This window comes from Chrysemys picta, chromosome 7 (assembly GCF_011386835.1).
Source record: "Chrysemys picta bellii isolate R12L10 chromosome 7, ASM1138683v2, whole genome shotgun sequence".
Lineage (NCBI taxonomy): Eukaryota > Metazoa > Chordata > Testudines > Emydidae > Chrysemys > Chrysemys picta.
This window is the reverse complement of record NC_088797.1, coordinates 80778496-80798745: the sequence shown is the minus strand read 5'-3', so window position 1 is coordinate 80798745 and position 20250 is coordinate 80778496. Positions and strand designations below refer to the sequence as shown.

Here is a 20250-nt window from a genome sequence, read left to right as displayed (position 1 = left end):
AAGGAAAAGACCCCCAGATACCTTTCCTGAGGAGGGAATAGCTTTTTTTATGATAGGAGGAAGGATAGTCCTGAGATTAAAATACAGTCCTGGGCATAAAGAGATTTTAGCTCTAGACCTTCCATTGAAATAAGTTACAGTGCATGTAAAGTAGCTGAATGCCAATAACTTCAGTATTTTACTTTATAAAAAAATGTTTTAGTCCAAATTGAGACCTACGTACTACGGTTGGGTTAAAAGGAAGCCGCTTTTGAGTTACAGGAACAAAGAAGTGCCACCAACACGAAAGTTCTCTATATTTTATTGCACTGGAACTGTGCATATTTTTAAAGTAATTTTATATGCCAGTTTTTTCTACACAGTTGATTTTATCTATGAGTCACAAAACTCTGAACGTGGAGACATATATTGAAAGCAATGACCAAATTTCAGTTATACTAGTACTAACGGCACCACTGCAATTTCTATAGTAGTCTGCTTTCATCCTGCTCAATCTTTATGGGACATTAGCTAGCCCCCACAGTACTCTCTACTTTACAGCCCAATCCTGGAGACCTCTCATCTCAGCCACAATTTACCTAGCCAAAGAAGACCAGCTAGATACCATTATTTTTTAGACCAGAGGGCATCCTTTCATTACCCCATAAGCCCAGGAGGGTGACCATAATGCCTTATACAGTGATCCTAACTTTGCTAATCTAGGAAGTGAGAGACTCTGCTTTCCACATTGTTTTAGGGAGAGATGTAGATTTTTTTAAGGAGATGATTATTCCTATTGTAATTGATATACTGTTGGTTTTTAAGGAGGAGGGAGGGTACTGTAATGACTGTACACGTCATTTTCCAATTAACTATTTTTTTTTGTGCATTGCTCTTTCTATGTAAAAGGAAACAGTTTCATTTTTCAGGGGAAAAAATGATATTAATAGTATAACTGGATACAGCTCTTTCACTTTTTGGTATGAACTGTTTAGTAAAAGAATGTCCTTTACAGACACTAATAAAACTTTTAACTTTCTTTGGGGGGTGATCAGGTGTTTATTGTAGCCCAGGGACCTAACAGCTTTTTTACTGGCATATTGGGCCCAACGTGCTATAAAAGTAATCCAGAATGATTTAAAATTTAGCAAGCATATTTGAAAAATAAAGAAGAAATATGTAATCCAGCTTTCTCTCACACTCTGCTTATATTTAGAGAAAGCACACTCACAAAACCAAGACAAGTCTCCCTGTTAACCTCTAATCGCCATAATACTGTATGTTATTATCCATCATACTGTTGTGATGAAACATTCTGCACCAGCTTCTCAGCTGGTGAGGTCCAGGGATCTGTACTGATCTAAGCATCTGAACCTCTGGCCTTTAAGGCCTGTGCCCAAACATCCTTATTTTCTTGCTTACTGTTTGCTGCTTGTACCTGAAGCCAATTTGATATCTCGTTCATTATAAGCAACAGAAGAGACATTTGAAGACAAAGTTTCCAGAAGCTAGAGGCCTCCTTTTGCATGCAAATGTGCACATTGTGTGCACATCTACTGCAAGCACCCATACAAACAGGTAATTAGACATCTACTCATCTGCACAGACAAGACCTGATCCTCCTCTCACTGTCATCACTGTGCATCAGCAGTAGCTCCAGGTGTGTCTTCATGACAGGAGAATGAAGCCTATCCTTACCTGATGTGCACAGACAATTGTAATAACTGCATGTACAACTCTAGGTGCACATTTGCACCACACATTTCTGCACACTGACCCGCAACTCCCATTTTCCAAAAAGCAGCTGTTGATGTCTGTACAGACAGTTGTACCTCTGGCTAGTCCACTGGAATTGATAATGAAAATCAGGGCCGCCCCGAGGATTCAGGAGGCCTGGGGCAAAGCAATTTCAGGGGCCCCTGCCATAAAAAAATGTTGCAATACTATAGAATATTATATTCTTGTGAGGGCCCCTGCAGGGCCTGGGGCCTGGGGCAAATTGCCCCATTTGCCCACCCCTCTGGGCGGCCCTGATGAAAATTAATGGGGGCCCTTACTTTTTTGTTCATTTCTCTTCTGCCTAGCAATAAAAGTATATGACAAGGCTTTACAAAAGTTACTCAATAATAGCAACCAAAAAAATGAATCATATGCAGTGTGTACTTTACTGATGGTTTTCTGTTTAAGAGAAATTACTCGCTGGCCCATAAGTAATCTTTTCAGGGAGTTTTTTTACATACCAATTGATGTGGGCGTTTAGAGGGAAGTGAATACGTGTATGGAGTCTAATCATGCATGCATGAAAATACAATGGGATCGAGATGGAGAACCAATTGCCCTTGATCCTTTTTCTCTGGGCTATTTGCCCCTTATGGAAGGATGGGGAAGAGGGAGGATGTCAGGGATTCTGACCCTGGCCTGCCTTCTGACTGGCTGCGTGAATGCCTATTTTCAGAACAACCTTTCTGTTGGCCATCTAGAACCACAGTGGACCTAAAAGTAGTCACAGATAGGGATCATGCCTCTTATTTCTGCCCCACACTGGACAATGGTGCTCCTGCCTTTTGGCCCAAGTTCAAAATTTCTCAGTTCTTTTGTTTGTAACCACTATTGCAGCTCGTTTTCTGTATGGGTGAAGCTTGTCTGCAAGGGTATCTAACTGAGCTTCCCTGGGGTGCAGGAGACATGCTCTTTAACCACGGCTGTTTCCATTCACTTTGGGTATCTAGATATGTGAACTCAGTTTGATGCCTTCTGTTTCCTGTACACATGCAAGCTCACAACTTTTAAGCCTGTTTGCCTTTGAGAGGGAGATCCTTCAAGCCAGTTAGATAAGTTAGTAAGTATTTACCACCAGCAAGGGTGAAATTTCCCGGCTTCCTTATCACAGCAATCTTTTCCCTGGTAAATTTAAGAGAAATTAAGGGCTGGATACGAGTGGGTCCAGTCTCTCCACTGGAGAGCTGTGCCCCTTATACATGCATCAGCAATCAGACTGTGAAGCCAGTTGGCTAAGCGGCGCCTTGGTAGGGTATATCTACACTGCAATTAAACACCAGCATCAGCTGACCCAGGCTCAGGGAGCTCAGGCTACAGGGCTGTAAATCTGCCATGTAGATGTTTGGGCTCAGGTTGGAGCTTTGGCTCTGGGACCCCGTGAGAGGAGAGGACTCCCAGGGCTCAGGCTGTCGCCCAGTCTTTGGGACCTGGCAACGGGGGAGGGTTCCATAGCACAAGTTCCAGCCCAACCCTAACATCTACACCACAATTTTACAGCCCCACAGCCTGATCCCAATGTGCCAGCACAGGTGTTTAATAACAGTGTAGACTTACCCATAGTGTCTTTGGGAAAAGATATGGAGAGGAAGAAAGGGATGTGCTTATACCCAGACTCAGCTTGCAATGCCTGCAGGCATTCATTGCAGTAATTTATCTTAATTAACCTGAGGCCATACCCTGGTGGCAATCCTGCAGGAAGCTCTGTGTGAATGTAGGGGCCCACCCATGTGGAATTCCTCACAGGATCTGGGTCTAAAATCATGCACAGATATTCTTCTTCCACCCATGTCTGTGATGATTGACAGACACAGTCTAGCTGCCCTTGCGACTTACAGAACAATTTCCCACCTTTCCTTTTTTCATGAAAAACACTGAGACAAGATTTTTTTCTCCCGTGTTGCTGTTTTTTTCCCCCTTCACTGAACAGAAAAAAGGATAGGAAAAAAAGGTCATACACAGCAGAACAAAATGTTCTTGCTAAAAATGCATAATAAAAACTGGGAGAAAGCTTTATAGAAGAACATTTCTCTCTATTAAAATGGTCTAACATGTACAGCAGCTCCTATACTGTGGTGAATGGAGTTCTTTGTCTAGGTGTTTTTGGTATCTCACTTGTTACACACACTGTATCTAACACAAGGTGCTGCAGTTCCCAGAATAAGTGTAAGATTTTACTGAGTAGCACAATAAGTAAAGTAGCTCTTGCACCCACATCAGAAACAGAATGGGTAAGAGTGTTCTCATAAGGAGCTGTGAGTGTAAAATACCCTCTTAAAGATTTTCATTTCCTTTGTAATTAATATAGATATTTTAGGAATGGGAGAAATATACATCTGTACTTTTTCCTTGGCCTTTTGCACCCTTTTCCTCACATTATCTTTCCCAGTGTAAGAAACATCCAAGGCCATCAAATTAAATGTGTCTGGATTTTTTTAACAAACACCTTTTAAGAATTTTATTCACATTTATATAATCTAGTCTCCTCCTCAGATTTGACTGATAAATACCAGTGCCTTAGCTTAGAGTACTCCATTTATCTACAGTACCACCCTGCCTCTGTTTAGATTTAGCAGTCATTACTTTACACATGTGACATCAATCTACATGATATCAGTGTAAACAGTTTGTATAACAAAGTGTTGCACATTTTATTGTCCTGCCAGGGAAAAAAAAAAAAAGGCACTTTGTGTACTGCATGCAACCAAGATAATCTAACTGACACTATACATTTTACAATGCAGACACCGAATTATATGTAGCCCAGTTTGCAACATCCTAACACAGCAGGTCTTGCAAATTTTACCACATCATTAGTTTTGTAAATATATTTACAAAGACTGCCACTTTTTCTTTTAGTTATTTTTAAAAAAACTGCTGGTTAAATTAAACTGAATTTCAAATACACCTAATTAATTTGGGGGAAAAGATTTCTTTGGCTCCGGTTTGATAATCAGATAATTGTCTTGCAAAGGTCAAGAGAATGGCATAACTTTCAGAGGCTGAACAAAGGCACTAGCTGTAGTTCACCAAATGTGGTTCCTGTATCCCTCCAGTTCTCTGTGACTCACCTATTACTAATATTCCATGATATACTTACATTATAGATCCAGCTATTTCAACAAAGCTGTAATCAAGGAATGACCCTGATTAAAATACAGTGCAGAAAAAAGATGGCACGCTCACCAAACGCCATAAAGCCTAAAATAACCTTCCTAATGTAAGAAGGAACGTCAATTAAACCCAAACTTGATATTCCTTTCTGGATATCTCAGTATAAATAAAAATGAAGAAGATGACACTATTGTGCCATTGGACGAGATTTTAAGATATTTAATTAATTTTATTTTTCCCCAATACCAACCAATATCTCAGTTCAATAGTTTAATAAAACTCTATGACATTTTATTGAAAGTGAATGACATGTAAGGCCCAATCCCTTACTCATATAATCACGAACTTCAGTGCTGCCATTCATGGAAGAAAGAATTTCTCCCATGAGTTAATGACTGCAGGATCAGGCCCTACAAGTGGGCATCCTTTGTCTTATAATAAAGCAGTTCTGTACTGCATATATGAAACACCCAATTCCAGTCACAGAGGTGGGTTTACAGCTTCAGAGTAACAATGTCAACTTTAAAGGAAGAAGGCTCTAGCAGGTAGATGCTGGGAAACAAAACAGAGGAAAATTTTCTCCCTATTGAGATTTCCTGAAAAACATGATTATGACCTAAATGGATAAACATAAATTGTCTTTCTAAAAGAGACAGACGCTAACTTGCAGAGATTTATGAATTTCATGTGTCAAAGGTATAGATGCTTAATGCTATAAACAATACTTTTTGCCATCCGCTGCAGTATTCATCCATTTGGTGCTATGGCTAATAAAATTTGATTCTGTCACCACAGGTAAGCTGTTCTGGAAATAACCCTGGACCAGTTACTGAAGTTACCCAGCATGTACATAGAGCATGTACTCTGCCACAAATTCAGCTGTGTATCCTCTGGCACTTTGGTTAATCTGACAAAAGTGTTAGTCATCTGGCAGTCTTAATGGGCCAGATCTTACAAACCTTTCTTATGGCTTGAACTTGCAAAATTCTGAGTGCCTCCTAGGAACTGCTGAGCATCTTCTGCTCCTGCTGAATCAAGGGAACAACTCACAGGAAGGATTTAGCACTTTTAGAATCAAACTCTTAGCTTCGGCAACACACCCACTGAAGTTACCATGACCGTCATTCTAGGTTTACACCAATACATAGTGTATAGTTGCTATTTCTTCTATGCTCTGTTAGAAACAAATAGTGTGGCCCACGGGTTTGAGCACCTAGTTAGAAGTCAGGTGCTTCTGAGTTCTAGTCCTAACCTTTTTCTTTCATATGGAACAGTGAAAGCAACAGTGTGACTACAAACCTTGGGCAAGTTACTTGGTCTCCCCCTGTAAAACAGAGATGATAATAATACAATTGACTACCTCCGGGGCTGGAGTGAGGATTAATTAATGTCTGTAAAGCATTCTGTAAACTTAAAGAGCTGTAGCATGGGTAGGCATTATTATTATTATTATGAGCACTGTGATAAGAGATATGCAATAGCTGGTTTACAATGGGACACCCAGAAAGTCTTCTCTATTTTGCATTACTTAGCATGTTGCAGCAATGATTCCTTTAAAAAAAAAAAAACTTCATAAAACTAGAGTCCTGAAGGGAAAGCTAAAGTATAGGTTAACTGTCAAGGTAGGTAATTTCAAATCCTAACAAGTGTCCCTTTAATTTACACTGAATAATTGTGCTATGTACTCCACCCTAATAACATCAATCTTGGGTGTGATAAATAGAAGTTATAATATGGAGACTGCAAGTAGATAAAAGCCCATTACCATAGCCTTCCATCTCAGAAATAGTGAGGGGGCAGCACATTTGGTACTTAGCACTTCAAATGTAAATACTATTTCTCTTCTTTAAAGGATTCGCTCTGTTATCATTTTTCACTTGGAAACGTAAACTCTTAAATGGGGGAAAATGCTTTTTCTTGTCATACAAAGTAGGTAGCTGTAAAATGACTTACCGAACTCATCACATACGCTTTCATTTTCTATGAGAGTTGGGTGATCAAATGTATCCCGACAGTAAAGGATTTGGGGGTTCTTGCTGATTACTGCAATGCCACCAAGGGCTAAAACGAACTGGTCTGTTAGTATTGAAGATGGCTTGTCTTGAACACGCTTTAGCATGGAACGATATCGACAGTACTGTGGATAACTGAGGATTAGCAGATTTGAATCTTCGTCATCCTCACCTGGAAGAAAAATATATAAATTACATTTAATATTACACGAGGGGTAATGCAACCCCCCCCCCCCAAAAAAAAACAACAAAAACCAAATAAGGGAATGTATCAGTCACTTCTGGGGCACAATCCAGCTCATGGCAAAAGTCTCATTGATTTAAATGGGAGCAGGATTAGGCCTCTGCCCTTCAAAGTTCTATCTTCTGTAGGAAAGTATTTTTCAAACACAGAGAGGGCCAAACAATAATACAGACAATGATACATTCAGACACCTTTTTTTCTTACAGATTTAGGTCCGGACTCTAATACTGTTACTCACGAGTCTGACCTTACACCACTGGAATAAGATACTACTCAGCTTAAGTGAGGGTGGCAAAATCTGCCCTTCGCTATTCTGAAAGTGATCTCACATTTCATGTAGTTTGTTGTAAATGCTTTAATAGAGATATTTCATGACCATTTGTACTAAATTCCTAATATAGTCTTATTAAACTAGTCTTTACACCATTTAAAGTCTTTTTAAAGACAATTAATTGATCACTATGGATCTTCTTGCGCCCTCCTTTGAAATATCTAGTATTAGCCAGTGACAAGATACTGAACTAGACAGGCCATTGGTCTGATCCAGTCTGGCAATGCCTGTGATCCTAAGCAATCCCACCAGATGGAAATAACTTTCCTCACATGAACTGTAAAGGTAGTAGCTCAACAAAACACATGTATAGTACAATCAGTCAAATGAACTTCTCCATAGCTTCTTAATTGCAGATCCAAAATGGAAAACATCCAAAATTGAGCATTTTCCATTCTGTTATGTTTTAAACAAAATTAAGCATCAAGGTACCTGATTTAGAAATATCACAATAACATTTGAACATCTGGTAACCAGTGGGAAATGTAATAGCAAATGATAGAACATGTGAAGCAACAGAAAGCATTGTTATGACCTTTTCAGGCCACTACCCAGCTGTATTTCTATTCATGTTCACTTAGATCCCGCTAATCAACGTGAGGACCTATCTTTCTATGCATATCTATTGAGATGAGCTATAGTTTGTAGTTTACACTTTCTAGTCTACTGCTTCATTACTGAGTAAGCTAGCCGGTATTTCTGTCACCGACCAGATAATTAAATATTTAATCGCACTACCAGTACCCACATAACCTTTCTTCTTCTTAAGTGAAGAGTATACTTCAAATGTTGGAAAGAACAGTAGTTGAAATCCTGGTCCCACTGAAATCAAAGGTAAAACTCCCAATGAGAGGATTTTATTCCTCATGTCTACAGGTAATGCTAATTTTGATTAAGATTCTAAAGCAGAATACAGAACTCTTTAAAAAGTATGAAATGAGTGTTTTGATTGGTTATATGGAAAAATATATATACTAACATACTTTAGACTTTCTCCAAAACTCTACTGTTATAGATGAAAGCATTATTTGAAAAATCAACATTAAATGTTAAGCTGAAAGTAGTAGTTTTACAACAGATTTTGAAAACAATCACTTTTCTAAGCACTGAGCCTTTTCCTCTCCCCCTGAGGCAACAGAGGAAACTTTGTCTACATGCATGGGTAATACCTTTTGGTACACACCATCTGAATGACTGTTCTAAGAAAGGTAGACTTATACCTTTTGGTCAGTCAGGATGTGGTCATGATCTTTTTATTTACCCCGTGAGCCTATGCAACAACATGATTGTGAAAATAGCACCTTGCTCTATGTGTCTTTTCTCTTCATTCCTAAGAGCTCCTAAATCAGGATCAGAGGCCAGAATCTTCAAGGGACAGCAAGCACATGATCTGTCCTTGAGGTATAATGAAAGTTTAATGTAGGCCTGCTACTGCTGCTCTATCTCTTCATAGAAATATTGGTGAATTGAATCTGTTGATCAGACAGCACTTTTCTTATGCCAGGATGTGGTCAGCCTTTGTAACAAGGTGTATATAAATATGCCTCCCATAAGTCTTTGTAGCAAACCATTTGTTTCCACTAAAATGTATGATAAGTCACTACACAGAATTCTGTACGCTATTCTGGGCTTGATGAATGACATTTTAACTCAAGCTGATACCATCAATTAAAGCCAAATCACCATTTACAGAGCTGTTATTGTACATATTTGTTGCTTTAGCTATTTTTTTGCTTCTTATGCAATTCGTAAGCACATAAACAAACGTGTATGGAAAGCGAACCATGCAATAACTGTCGCCAAGAATGCTTTGTAATGCATTTTCCCTTCCCTATTCACAACAGGTTCAACAGATAAATCTAAGAATGAATAAAGAATGGATAAACTGCACATTTGTTTAGCGAAAGACAAACAGTGTTCCTAGAACAAAGATTTTCTTTCAACCACACCCACAGGAGAAAAGAAAATCGAAGTAGCTCTAACTCTAACAAAATAGGCCCCAGAGGAAAAAAAAGGAGTTTTCTTCCAACAAAATCTAGTAGGTGTCATCTGATTGCATTAGTGTATTTGGCTGTACTTGTCTGTATAAAATAATCAGAACGAATTTGCTCCTACTATAAACTGATATTTAAACTGTGATAATCACTTACCCTTAAAATAAGGAAAAATAATTTTATTTAAAAAATATTTCATTAAGATCTTATTGAACAGAAGACGTTAAATTACTGAAGCTAATTTTAGTTTCAATAAGGAGAATTGTACATAGTAAAAGATTATACCTACAGTACATTGCTTGTAAGGCTTAACTGAAATTACTCTAATCCTATGCTTATATCATAATTACATATTTAATAACCTCTTTCAATGTCAATTTTTCATTTATTTATATATTTCAAGTTCAAAACAGATTTCTGTAGAGAAATGGTAATTACAATGTGCAGTTCTACCCATACTTTGCAAATACTAATACTAACTATATATGTATAGATTTAATCCATATAGTTTCTTTGAAGCAGTGGGGCAGCTTTGGCATGGTCTGGCATTCATGTTGAATTGCATGTTGTTCAAGTTGTCTTTGTAAGAACTTCAGGGAACACCAAACACAATGAATCTATGCAGCATTGACTTTCCAAATGAGTACAGCCATTTTTGATCTTTCAGATCAAAAATTACTTACAGAAAGAAAAGAGATAGACAGAAACTTGCTTTTTGTTTGCTTGTTTCAGAAACATCGGACTATAATGGTTATTGCTAACCACCATAATCTACTTCTAACATCAGTAAGCTTTTTTCTTTCTTTAGAAAGACCTTCACACCAGGATTTTATAGAGCTTGATGGAAAAAGTATGCATGTTCCTTCCTGCACCTAATTGCCTCAACTGCAAAATCTGCCAAGTATTTTGCCCTTTAGTTCTTTTAATCGTATTAGTGTGAATGCATTTTGATGCCAATAGAAACAAACATTTAAAGATTTTTGCTTAAAAGATTCCAAATATGTATTAGGCCTATGTTAGAAACACAAATTCTCCATTTCCTCCCCGAGTAGATGTAGTTATTTTTCAAAAGAAATACGAATTTGCTCTTCTCATAGGACAATGTCTAGTTTCAACCCAATTTAAGCAAAATAATGTCAATATTCACTGCTCTCACAATGATTTATGCTACCTTCTGTTACTTTATTATATTAGACATTCCTTTCTCTAAGCTTTATACTTTCACTGTGCTCCTAGCAACCAAGCGAAGGCTGAGCACCAACTTTATGTACATGGCACAACTCCAGATTTCACTGTTATTGATAATTATATTGAAGTTTCAATTTAATTGCTACTCTGTTGTGACACAGAATATTTTTCATAATAAGACATTTCTCATTTTCTGTCCATTCATTTCTGATATTACTGAAAATGGATTTTTATTCCAGAAAACATAAGCAGAACAATGATACAGATAAGAGTACATACATCTGTTACTATCATTACCAACACTGTAATGTGAAGCAAAAAAAAATTGTGAATATAATTTCTCGGAAGGTAATTTTCCTTTCAGTCTAAGTGCTCTTAGTCATCTTACAGTTACTCAATGATTTCCTGTTCTAATTACAAGACATTATACAGAAAGACGTTTGTAAAAGGAAAATGTGCTAGTGCATAAGACTCAATAGCTTGAATTGGCTGGTAGTATTTAAAATTCCAAACTTGTGCATCAACTTTATCAATTCTCTGTTCCAGCTTTGTGCAATGTATCCTACCACAAATCTAAATATCTCCCCCAAGGCAGTTAAGTTAGCACAAATGTATACATCAAAGAGGAAAATACACTCGCAGTTAAACTGCTGAAAAAAAAATCAGTTATTTTTTTCTCACTGAAGCTGTTAAATTGGAGGCAAGCCAAGGCAAGGAGTGGAAAATATTAAAAAGTAAAAAGCTTGATTAAAAAGAGACAGAGAGATTCAGTCCTAAATCTAAATGAATATGCCACAAAGTATTTCATAAAAACATACTGTGACGTAAATTACACATCAGTATTGTACTGTTGTGGTTATTTTGAGAAATGGTTTGTACTGTAAGTCAGCTGGTAAAGCCCCACCCTTAATGATTTTGTAATTCTCTATACAGCAATCAACTGAAGCAGTCATGAAATTGCCAAGAAGGAAAACAGACAGAGCTGTAGAGTCTGTAATAAAAAGATAATGTACTTTTAACATAACAGAACTAGAAGATTGGTTTTATTAACTAAAAAACTACTAAAAGGTCCCAGGCTTGCCATTTGTTGTGATAAATGTTAACACAGATCTTCATAAGATAAGCAATGAAAGTATTAGGGGAACTAAATAAAGTGGGACGATGCATTGGTGTATGGGTTGCAAATTGAACACGGCAGTTATTTTGAATGCACAGCAAAAATAAAGAAAGATGCAAGGCTTTGACCATCAAACTTTTTTCCTGAATAATCTGCAAAGAAAACTAGGAAGAGCACTAACACAGCTGCTTTCTTTCATTGCAGAGTGTTACGAAGAAGGCCTCATGGATGACATGCCTATCTTAATTTATTTACCATTTTCTGCATACATTGTTTTGGCTACATTGCCAACAAGAAGCAGAGAATCAGTAATGGATGAAAAAGTGAGAGATTTTTAATGATAAAGAATGGACAGTGCTAGCCATGTCAATGACTGGGACTAGGGTTTTCAATGGGAGTTGAGTGTAGGGTGATCAGACAGCAAGTGTGAAAAATCGGGACGGGGATGATAGGAGCCTGTACAAGAAAGACCCAAAAATCGGGACTGTCCCTATAAAATCGGGACATCTGGTCACCCTGGTTGAGTGCCTGACTCCCTTAGGCGCCTTTCAAAATCCCAGCCTGCATCCCCACAGCCCTGCAGCGAGACTGGAGTCTTAGCCCAAAGTCACTAGCTGTCACCAAGGCCAGTTAAAATGACAAGTCCCCACCTGGGGCACCTGGACCTGCAAAGTGGATGCATCCATCCACCTGATTCTCCTTTCTGGTACTGTCAGTAGGTGACACAGTAGCCAGCCTGGCCCCCTATGCAAAGGCGAAGGCCCATATTTGTGCAGAAAGTGGCTATCTTACCTGCATCTGCCATCTGAGAAGATGATAAAGCTTTACCCCATGAGTGCTTATGAACCACAGAGCTGCCACCCTTGAGAGAAGGGCACTATCCTCCTATCTTAAACCCCCTGTAAAATCAGTATACACGTGTATGAGAAATGGAGACACGTGTGGCTGTTTCAACAAAAACCAATGACTGTAGACCATAAAGGAAGTAAAAACAAATATACACCATGAACATGTCCACTACAATAAAATCCAAGAGCCGTAACACAGCTGTCCAACTGGGATAAACAAACTATACACATAATTATTAAAAACAGTAGAACTGTGAGAAGGGCGGGAGAAGAAAGAGTCGGTACCTGGTGTGCAGAGTTTTAAACAGACTCACTAGGTGAATAAGGACGACCATTCCGCGCCAGCCCCTTCTACCACCATCCAGTCACAACTTCCTTGTCCATTGTCAGGTGTGTGCAATTGATGCAGTTTCAATATCAATAACATGCTAAATCTCTGAGTAGTCCAGTGGGGCATAGGACATTTCTCTTAGCCAAAGAGCCCTTGCTGGCGAGTTATTGTTGGCTGGGTTGGGAGAATTAATCAACACCACACTGCTGTTCTTTCTGGTAGTCATAAAGTGAATGGGTGCAATAGGGACCATTTCCCTTTGTCCCAAGAAATAGCTGTAACTTCAACTTCATCACCACAGGCTTCAATCAGCTATGCTATGAGGGCGGAGCATCTTCTGCATTCTATAGCATAGCATTCTATAGTGATCTCCCCCGCCCCACCCCACCCCAAAGAAGAGGGAGCACATTGAAGAGAACTCTTATTTTCCAGCCTAACATTTCATTTCTGCTGTCTTCATTTGTTCTTGTAAAACTACTTAGTATGCCTTGGCTAGGTAATTAATTACAACACTTTTTAAATATTAATGTTTGAATTATCGTATTTAATTCATGAAGAAATGCAAATAAAATAATTAGTTAACCCTGCTAGATGAACCTGCAAATCTTTGTTTTCAGGATTAAATAAATTTGGGTAAATTATCCACACAACAGGGATACTGCTTTGTTGGCAGGACTTTTAGGAAGAAAAGGCACCCATGTTTACATGTTCCTGTTTTATGAAACTCCCCTCTGTTTGAATGCTAATACAATCAAGAACAAAGGCAATGTATTATAATATATGGAATAATGTGATTATTAATATGTTTACTAGATAATGGCAACATTAACAAGTTGTCCATTACAATCATTTCCCATGGATATTTAGCTGTCCTATTTTATTTGTAAATTGATAACTTCAAATAGAAAAGATATATGGCCAATATACAGAATGAAATGCATGCAAAATCTTTCTGGATGTGTCAGATGTTTTTCCCCCCAGAAGGAGAACAGGGGACTAATTCACAGAGTCTTATGTCATTTCCACAATCCTTCTGTTTTCTGTAAGAACATCACCAGTTCCGAGAGTTCCTAAAATTAGTTTAACATCTGAAAGAAAGACAACACTTACAAATCTACTGGAGACAAACTACTGTTCAATCCCACGGCAATGCAGTCATATAAAACCCCCAGAACTATCTAATATGTACTTAAAGCCTGGGGCTGAAGAACATTATTTTACAGCTAGTGATTTGGATCTGATCTGTTCTAGTCCTACTTAACAGAGTCAAAATTGAGTATGTTGATCAATGACTGACAGTGGATCCACATAATCAAATCTTCCATAATATTTATCTTGTTAAATCATTTTGAATTCAAATAATAAATTCAATTTTTGTAGAAGATGAGAGAGATTTAATACTGAAAAAGAGAATTATCTATACAAGTTTCCAACCAGGCAGTCTCATCATTTTTTATACCATGAACTAATATTAAGCTAATCAAAACCGCAGCTCCTGAGCTCCCATCCCTCCCGCCCCCCCAAATCTTTTGTATATCTTGGGAAGCAGGTTATGAGGTGCTTCTAGCATTTGAAGAGGACTCACTGACAAGCATAATAATATTCAGCTCTTATATACACTTTTCATTCATAGCCCTCAAAGTGCTTTACAAAGATGAGTAAATACCATTATCCCCATTATATAAATAGAGAAACTGAGAGAGGGCTTAAATAAAATGTATCCAAGGTCACAAATTCTAGTAAAATGACAGAGCCAGTAAGAGAATTCAAGGAAGAAAATCTAGTCAATGGACATTTTGCCATTGACTTGAATGGGGCCAAGATTTTCTCCCCAGTTTTTCCCAATTCCTAGTCCAATGCACTATCCACCATTCAGCTAACATGCTTCCAAGAAAGACCAAAGAAATTGGCAAAATTCACCTTGGGCATAACCAAACAACTCTATCAGGTTGTTCTTGTCTATTCCACAGGCGAATTAGGCTGAGAAAATGAGAGCTGGCTCAAAACTCTCCACACTTTCCATGTCAGACAATTGCCAGCAACTCCCTCGAAGCTCACAAATCACACACTGAGAACCAGAGTTTTCATTCTTAAGGAAAACAAAGTCTGTTTGAAAATTATTTTCTGTGTCCTATCTCACCTTCACTTTACAGAATTATATTTTGTGTCTTCTTGGTGATCTCCTCTCTGGCCTAGGAGAGGCTATTTTCCTTCTCTCTTGTCTGATATTTTTCAGACCCTAGTTTTCATCTCCCAGTCAGTGGTTGGTAACTGCCACACAGCAGAAGCTGGGGGTGCAGAAAATTTAGCTCTTGCAAAGGGTACAGCCAAGTTCAGAAGTGGGCTCTGATGTGCTCTCCTATCACCCCCCCCCCCAAGAGATTAGAGTGGTATGACCCAACCCAAACAAAAGTGAAACTAAAGATTTGTTCTCTCTCTATTTTTAAAGCTATAGGACTAGTGTTGGGAATGGGTCAACCCAAATCCTCAAGGTGATGGATCATTTCAGGGAATCACACACTGTGATACAAAAGGTTTTGTCATCTGTCTTATAAGACCTCTAAAGAGAATGTAGATGGGGGAAAGGGAGAGTGAAAATAGACCCAAGCAAAGGCTCGCTGTTCTCTTTAGCACATTGAATGTTCTGTAATATGGAACATTTGAGTTGTATGTACATCAGCTTTGAAAGAAATGTTTATCCTGGTTGTCTTGGTTACTGATAAGACACTTCAATTAGACTGATAATGAAAAGAATGAATAAAAAAGGGGGTAAAATATAATTTGGGAATATGACGAGGCTAAGAAGAGGAATCAAGTGACATCAAACAATCTGACTGTAATCTAAATGGACTGTAATCTAAATGTCTTTATTTTTCTGTATTTGCTTTTAAACAATCTAATGCCCTAATATGGCAGCTGCTTCAGTTTTAGCAAACAAACAGTAAAAATCCTTTTTAATAATGAAGGAAAAATAATATATTTTGCTTTAACTGAATTCAAACACCATTTCATTTTTTTCCTACCATGGGATCTGCACAGTGAACAGCCAGATAATAAGTGTTATCATTCACTCAGACATAACTGAACCAGCACTTTGTAGTTAAATGCAATTCACAAAGTGCAGTTTAACTGCACCATTTTCAACAGTCACTGAACACCATCCAACGCACCAGTGAAGCGCAGTTAAATGCAGGCCCTGATTCTGCAAACACTTAAGCAGGTGAGTAACTTTACACATGTTAATAGTTCCATTAACTTCAATGGGACTACTCATGTGCTTAAAGTTGTACTTATGCTTTAAGTGTTTTCAAGACCGGGGCCATACATTATATTTAAAAAAACAAAAACAAAAACAAAAAAACTATGTTTTGGTCTCCTTCCATCCAGGATGCAACATAGCATCTTCATTGCCCTTAGTAGCAGGGCTTTGGGAGGAAAATGGAAAACCTAATGTTTTCAAACCATCTGTCTTTCAGTGTCTAGGCATTCTGAGCATGCCCAGTGCTGTGGTATGCCCTTCACACTGTTTCACTAGATGCTACGGTTTTGGCTACCTACCTCAAGCTGAGGAAAAGGCACATGTAAACCCTTCTCTAATGCCAAAATCAACATGTTTCTACAGAACCTCCTAAGCCAGTTATTTGATCAGTCACAACACATTTCTGCCACATCTGGGTGTCCCCAGGTACCCTGTCTTTGATGTCTGACCTGAGGAAACTGAGAAGATGAAGACCCACCTCCAGTTCCAAATTCCATTTAGAGGTCCCAACCCTTGATTAAATAGGTTATGTTGCCCTTATTCTGCCAGCCTGAAACAGTCTGTCTCTCTCTCCCACGCGCGCGCGCACACACACACACACACACACACACACACACACACAAAAAGAGAGATATTTATGCACCATTAGTTAAAAGGGACTGTTATCACCACCTTTTCCTATAAGGCATAATGAAGTGCCTTCACTTTCCACTACCCCCAAAAGTATGAGTCAAAAGCCTTATCTTTGTTTTTCATGCATGAGCCCTTTCACTATCATTCTGAAAAGTCAGAGGAACTTTGGCCCCCTTGAAATAGCAAGTACAGTAGCTGCCACTCTCACAAAACACGTAATGAGGGGTGGAGGGTGGAAACAGTCCAGTGATTTAAACAGTTAAGCTTTGCTCTTGACATTTATGCCCTCTTTGAAACCCTTAATGAAATTACAACCCTGTTAATTCTTGCAGGGTATAATTTATTTAGTATACATAAAAACTGCCTTTTACACGATTTACAATTTACAACACACAGGCAATATCTGGCTCTGTATAAAAATAACGAGCTCACTAGAGTGATTTCTCTGACACGTGGAGAAGTGAGAATAATTACATTTTACTGAGTGTGTCTCATTACATTGATTTACCTAAGATTTTCAAAGCTGCAAAAATATTATTTTCAATTTCATTTGTTTCTAGCAATTTTCTATGAAGATGATTAGTAAAAGCTTCAGCAATCTTCATCAATATGGACCAATATTGTACCCTTCTCATGTGGACATGTGACAGAGAGATAATAGGGTCTAGTAACACCACAGTCAGGCGTTTCTTTTCTATTTAATATTTCCTTGTGTGCCAAACATAATGTAACAGACAAGTGTTAGAGAGACATGCAGGGAGGAGTATGAATAGAGAGCTTTAAAAGAGATCCTTAATAGAGACGCAGTATGCTTAATCTTCAACAACATTCAGTAGCAATTTATTTGCAGCCATTTTCTCTGTTAACCTTTCACACTAGAACAGGTAAGATAGAGCACAAGACAATTTGTCAACTGCCAGATATGAACAAAAGAACCAACTTTAAGAAGCTCCAGTATTCTTTTATATCTGTTTTGCAACATTTTAATAACTTTTTTTGGAATCCAATCAAAGAAAAGAAAAAAAATCAAACCAGGAAGCAAAAACTCTGTTAAAAATATTTTACAGATAAACTCATGTTATCCTTTGCAGCATAATTACACATTTCTGCTCTTAGAGCCAGTAGTGAAAAATGCATTTAATGCTGGGAAAATGTGATTGTTTTTAAAATAAGAATAATCACACATTTCCACTTGTTAATTATTTTCTTTAATTTGTTCTGTCCATCAACCAATCTCTATGCAGCAAGTGTCTGTTATCCACTACCACCGGGGAGCGTCTCTCCTCCTTCTCCATGACTGAGTGAAAATGAAGATGAGATGGAAGCGGAACATAAATTCATAGATCATAGGGCCAGAAGGAACCATTGTGATCATCTAGTCTGACTTCATGTCCCAAGGAATGCCTTATCTTGAAGGAAAACAATAAAAAGGAGGAACAGAGGAAAAAGATAACTAACATCTGCCCTCTCTTAGATAACACTGAATACTATTTTGAGAGAAAACTAAGGGATATCCAGGAAAGAGATGAGGGAGGGGGGAAAGGTACTGGACTGGGATTCAGGAGACCTGGGTTTGATTCTCAGCTGGGCTGAAGACTCCCCCTGTGTGATCTGTGGTAAGTCACTCTGGAACACATTCTCATTTCTTTGGGGAACGGAACTCTCCAGGCATCCACCAACAGGGTTAGGAAGGGGCAGCTCCTGCATCTGGATTCCTTCCTCTGCCAAGAAAGGGGGTGTATTGGGAGGAGCAGGGGGCATGCTGGGAGTGGGGTGGGGATGAGGTAGAGCAGATTTGTGCTACACCAATTCTCGACCATTAAAGCTTATCTTTGGTAAAAGAAGAGCCCTCAACCACATTATTAAAGGAATGTTTCTGCTGAATAAGCACAACTAGAGTGTCTGATGAGCAGGCAATGAAATACCAACAACTTGGCTGGAAATCTGATAAAGTGTTAAGAAAATGTATTAATTTTATTAAAAGTTAGAAAACTTCCTTCTAAATTTCCTTGGAAAATTTAGTGCAGGTTTTCCCACGTTATTGAACATTAGTCATCCCCTGAGAGAAGTGTGATGTACAAATGGAGAGAAATAAGCACCTGACAAGTCCGCTTGGATCAAGTCCTGGTCTCATTGAAAAAACTAGCAAACCTCTCAGACTTCAATGAGACCAGGACTTGGCCCCTTCTGATTTGATTGTTAATGCCATCTTTAAGAGAAATGCAAGAATTCATGGTGAGAGAAGATGTGCAAGTGAAGAAAGAAACTGTTAGGTCAGCCCTAGAGGTAAAGACCACTGGTTAAGGGATATATGTCCTTATTGAAAGCCCATTGAAGTCAATGCAAAGACTCCCATTGACTTCAGTAGACTTTGAATCAGGCACATACTATACAATTTGCTATTCTCTAAAAATTCAGTTTTTTGGGGGTGGGAGTCTTATCAGAAAGTGTCCTTTTTCTAGACTGGAGGATGAACAGGGAGAGCTGGGATAGACTTCTTCTCCTACTCTTTAAGGACGGAGAGGTGTGCCCTTTCAAATGAGAAAGGATTCAAGGTGACAGGTATTAGCCAATCACTTCAGAAGACATGGAAAGCCTTTCAGAGATCTTTCAGGCCTCATATCCTAACTGAGGACTGATACAGTGTTACCCAGTGGCGCTGGAACACTTTCTGGAATGGGGGTGCTGAGCTGCCCCCTTCTTACCCGTCTGTGTCCCTCACTGCCCCCGAGAGCTGGGGCCAGGAGCAGGGCCATGGCTCTGGGAGGAGGCGGCCGGGATCCTGCATGCGGGGCCAGTGGCCGGGATGCTGCTGCTGAGCAGGACTCCGGGCCAGCAGTCGTGAGGCCGGTGGCCAGGACCCCGGGCGCTAAACCTGGGGGTGCTACAGCACCCCCCGCACCGCTACTTCCCACGCCTATGGTTTTACCTCTCCTCTGCAGAGCACCCTGAAACAATTTCCCGGATTGGAGGAGAGGTTGTGGTGTCTAAACAGTCTGGAATGGCCCTACATACAGGTTTCCATACATTTTACATTCTTAGGCACAGAGAGAAAAGGATTTCAGGACTGGTTATGCCTGGAGGATGCAGGCAGCAATTGTTAATCAGAACCCACATTAGGGTGAGATTCCTTCCACTTCTTTCTCTAGTCAAGTAGTTCCTCCAAGTCTTCAGCCAGGTAGGAAGCCTCTAGTGAAATATGCCCAGGAGGGCCTGGTGGGCAAGTCTATTGGCAAAGTGAGCATGAAGTCATGCCCTATGTATGTTGAACTCATGCAACAGTGAGGTCTGGTCTCTGGCAGAGAGGAAGGCCAAGGAATAGACAATCCTTCCAAAATACTATCTATTAACCTGAAGTATGTTATAATAATACATAGTGCTGTCTATATTCAAACCATCTAACGGACACTAACTAATCCTCAGA

The 20250-nt window shown here is 39.0% G+C and overlaps 1 protein-coding gene across 3 annotated transcripts in view; it reads right to left on the bottom strand.

Annotated features, from left to right (window-relative positions):
- ARID5B (AT-rich interaction domain 5B) overlaps positions 1-20250 on the bottom strand; it is a 149203-nt gene that overhangs the window by 73852 nt on the left and 55101 nt on the right. For 2 of the 3 annotated variants that reach the window (XM_005294311.5, XM_005294312.5), the window contains one exon: positions 6823-7053. In XM_005294311.5, coding sequence (XP_005294368.1) covers positions 6823-7053 — 231 coding nt within the window. Of the gene's footprint in view, positions 1-6822; positions 7054-15074; positions 15194-20250 lie in introns of those variants that run through there. The other variant, XM_005294313.5, reaches the window with a different exon arrangement.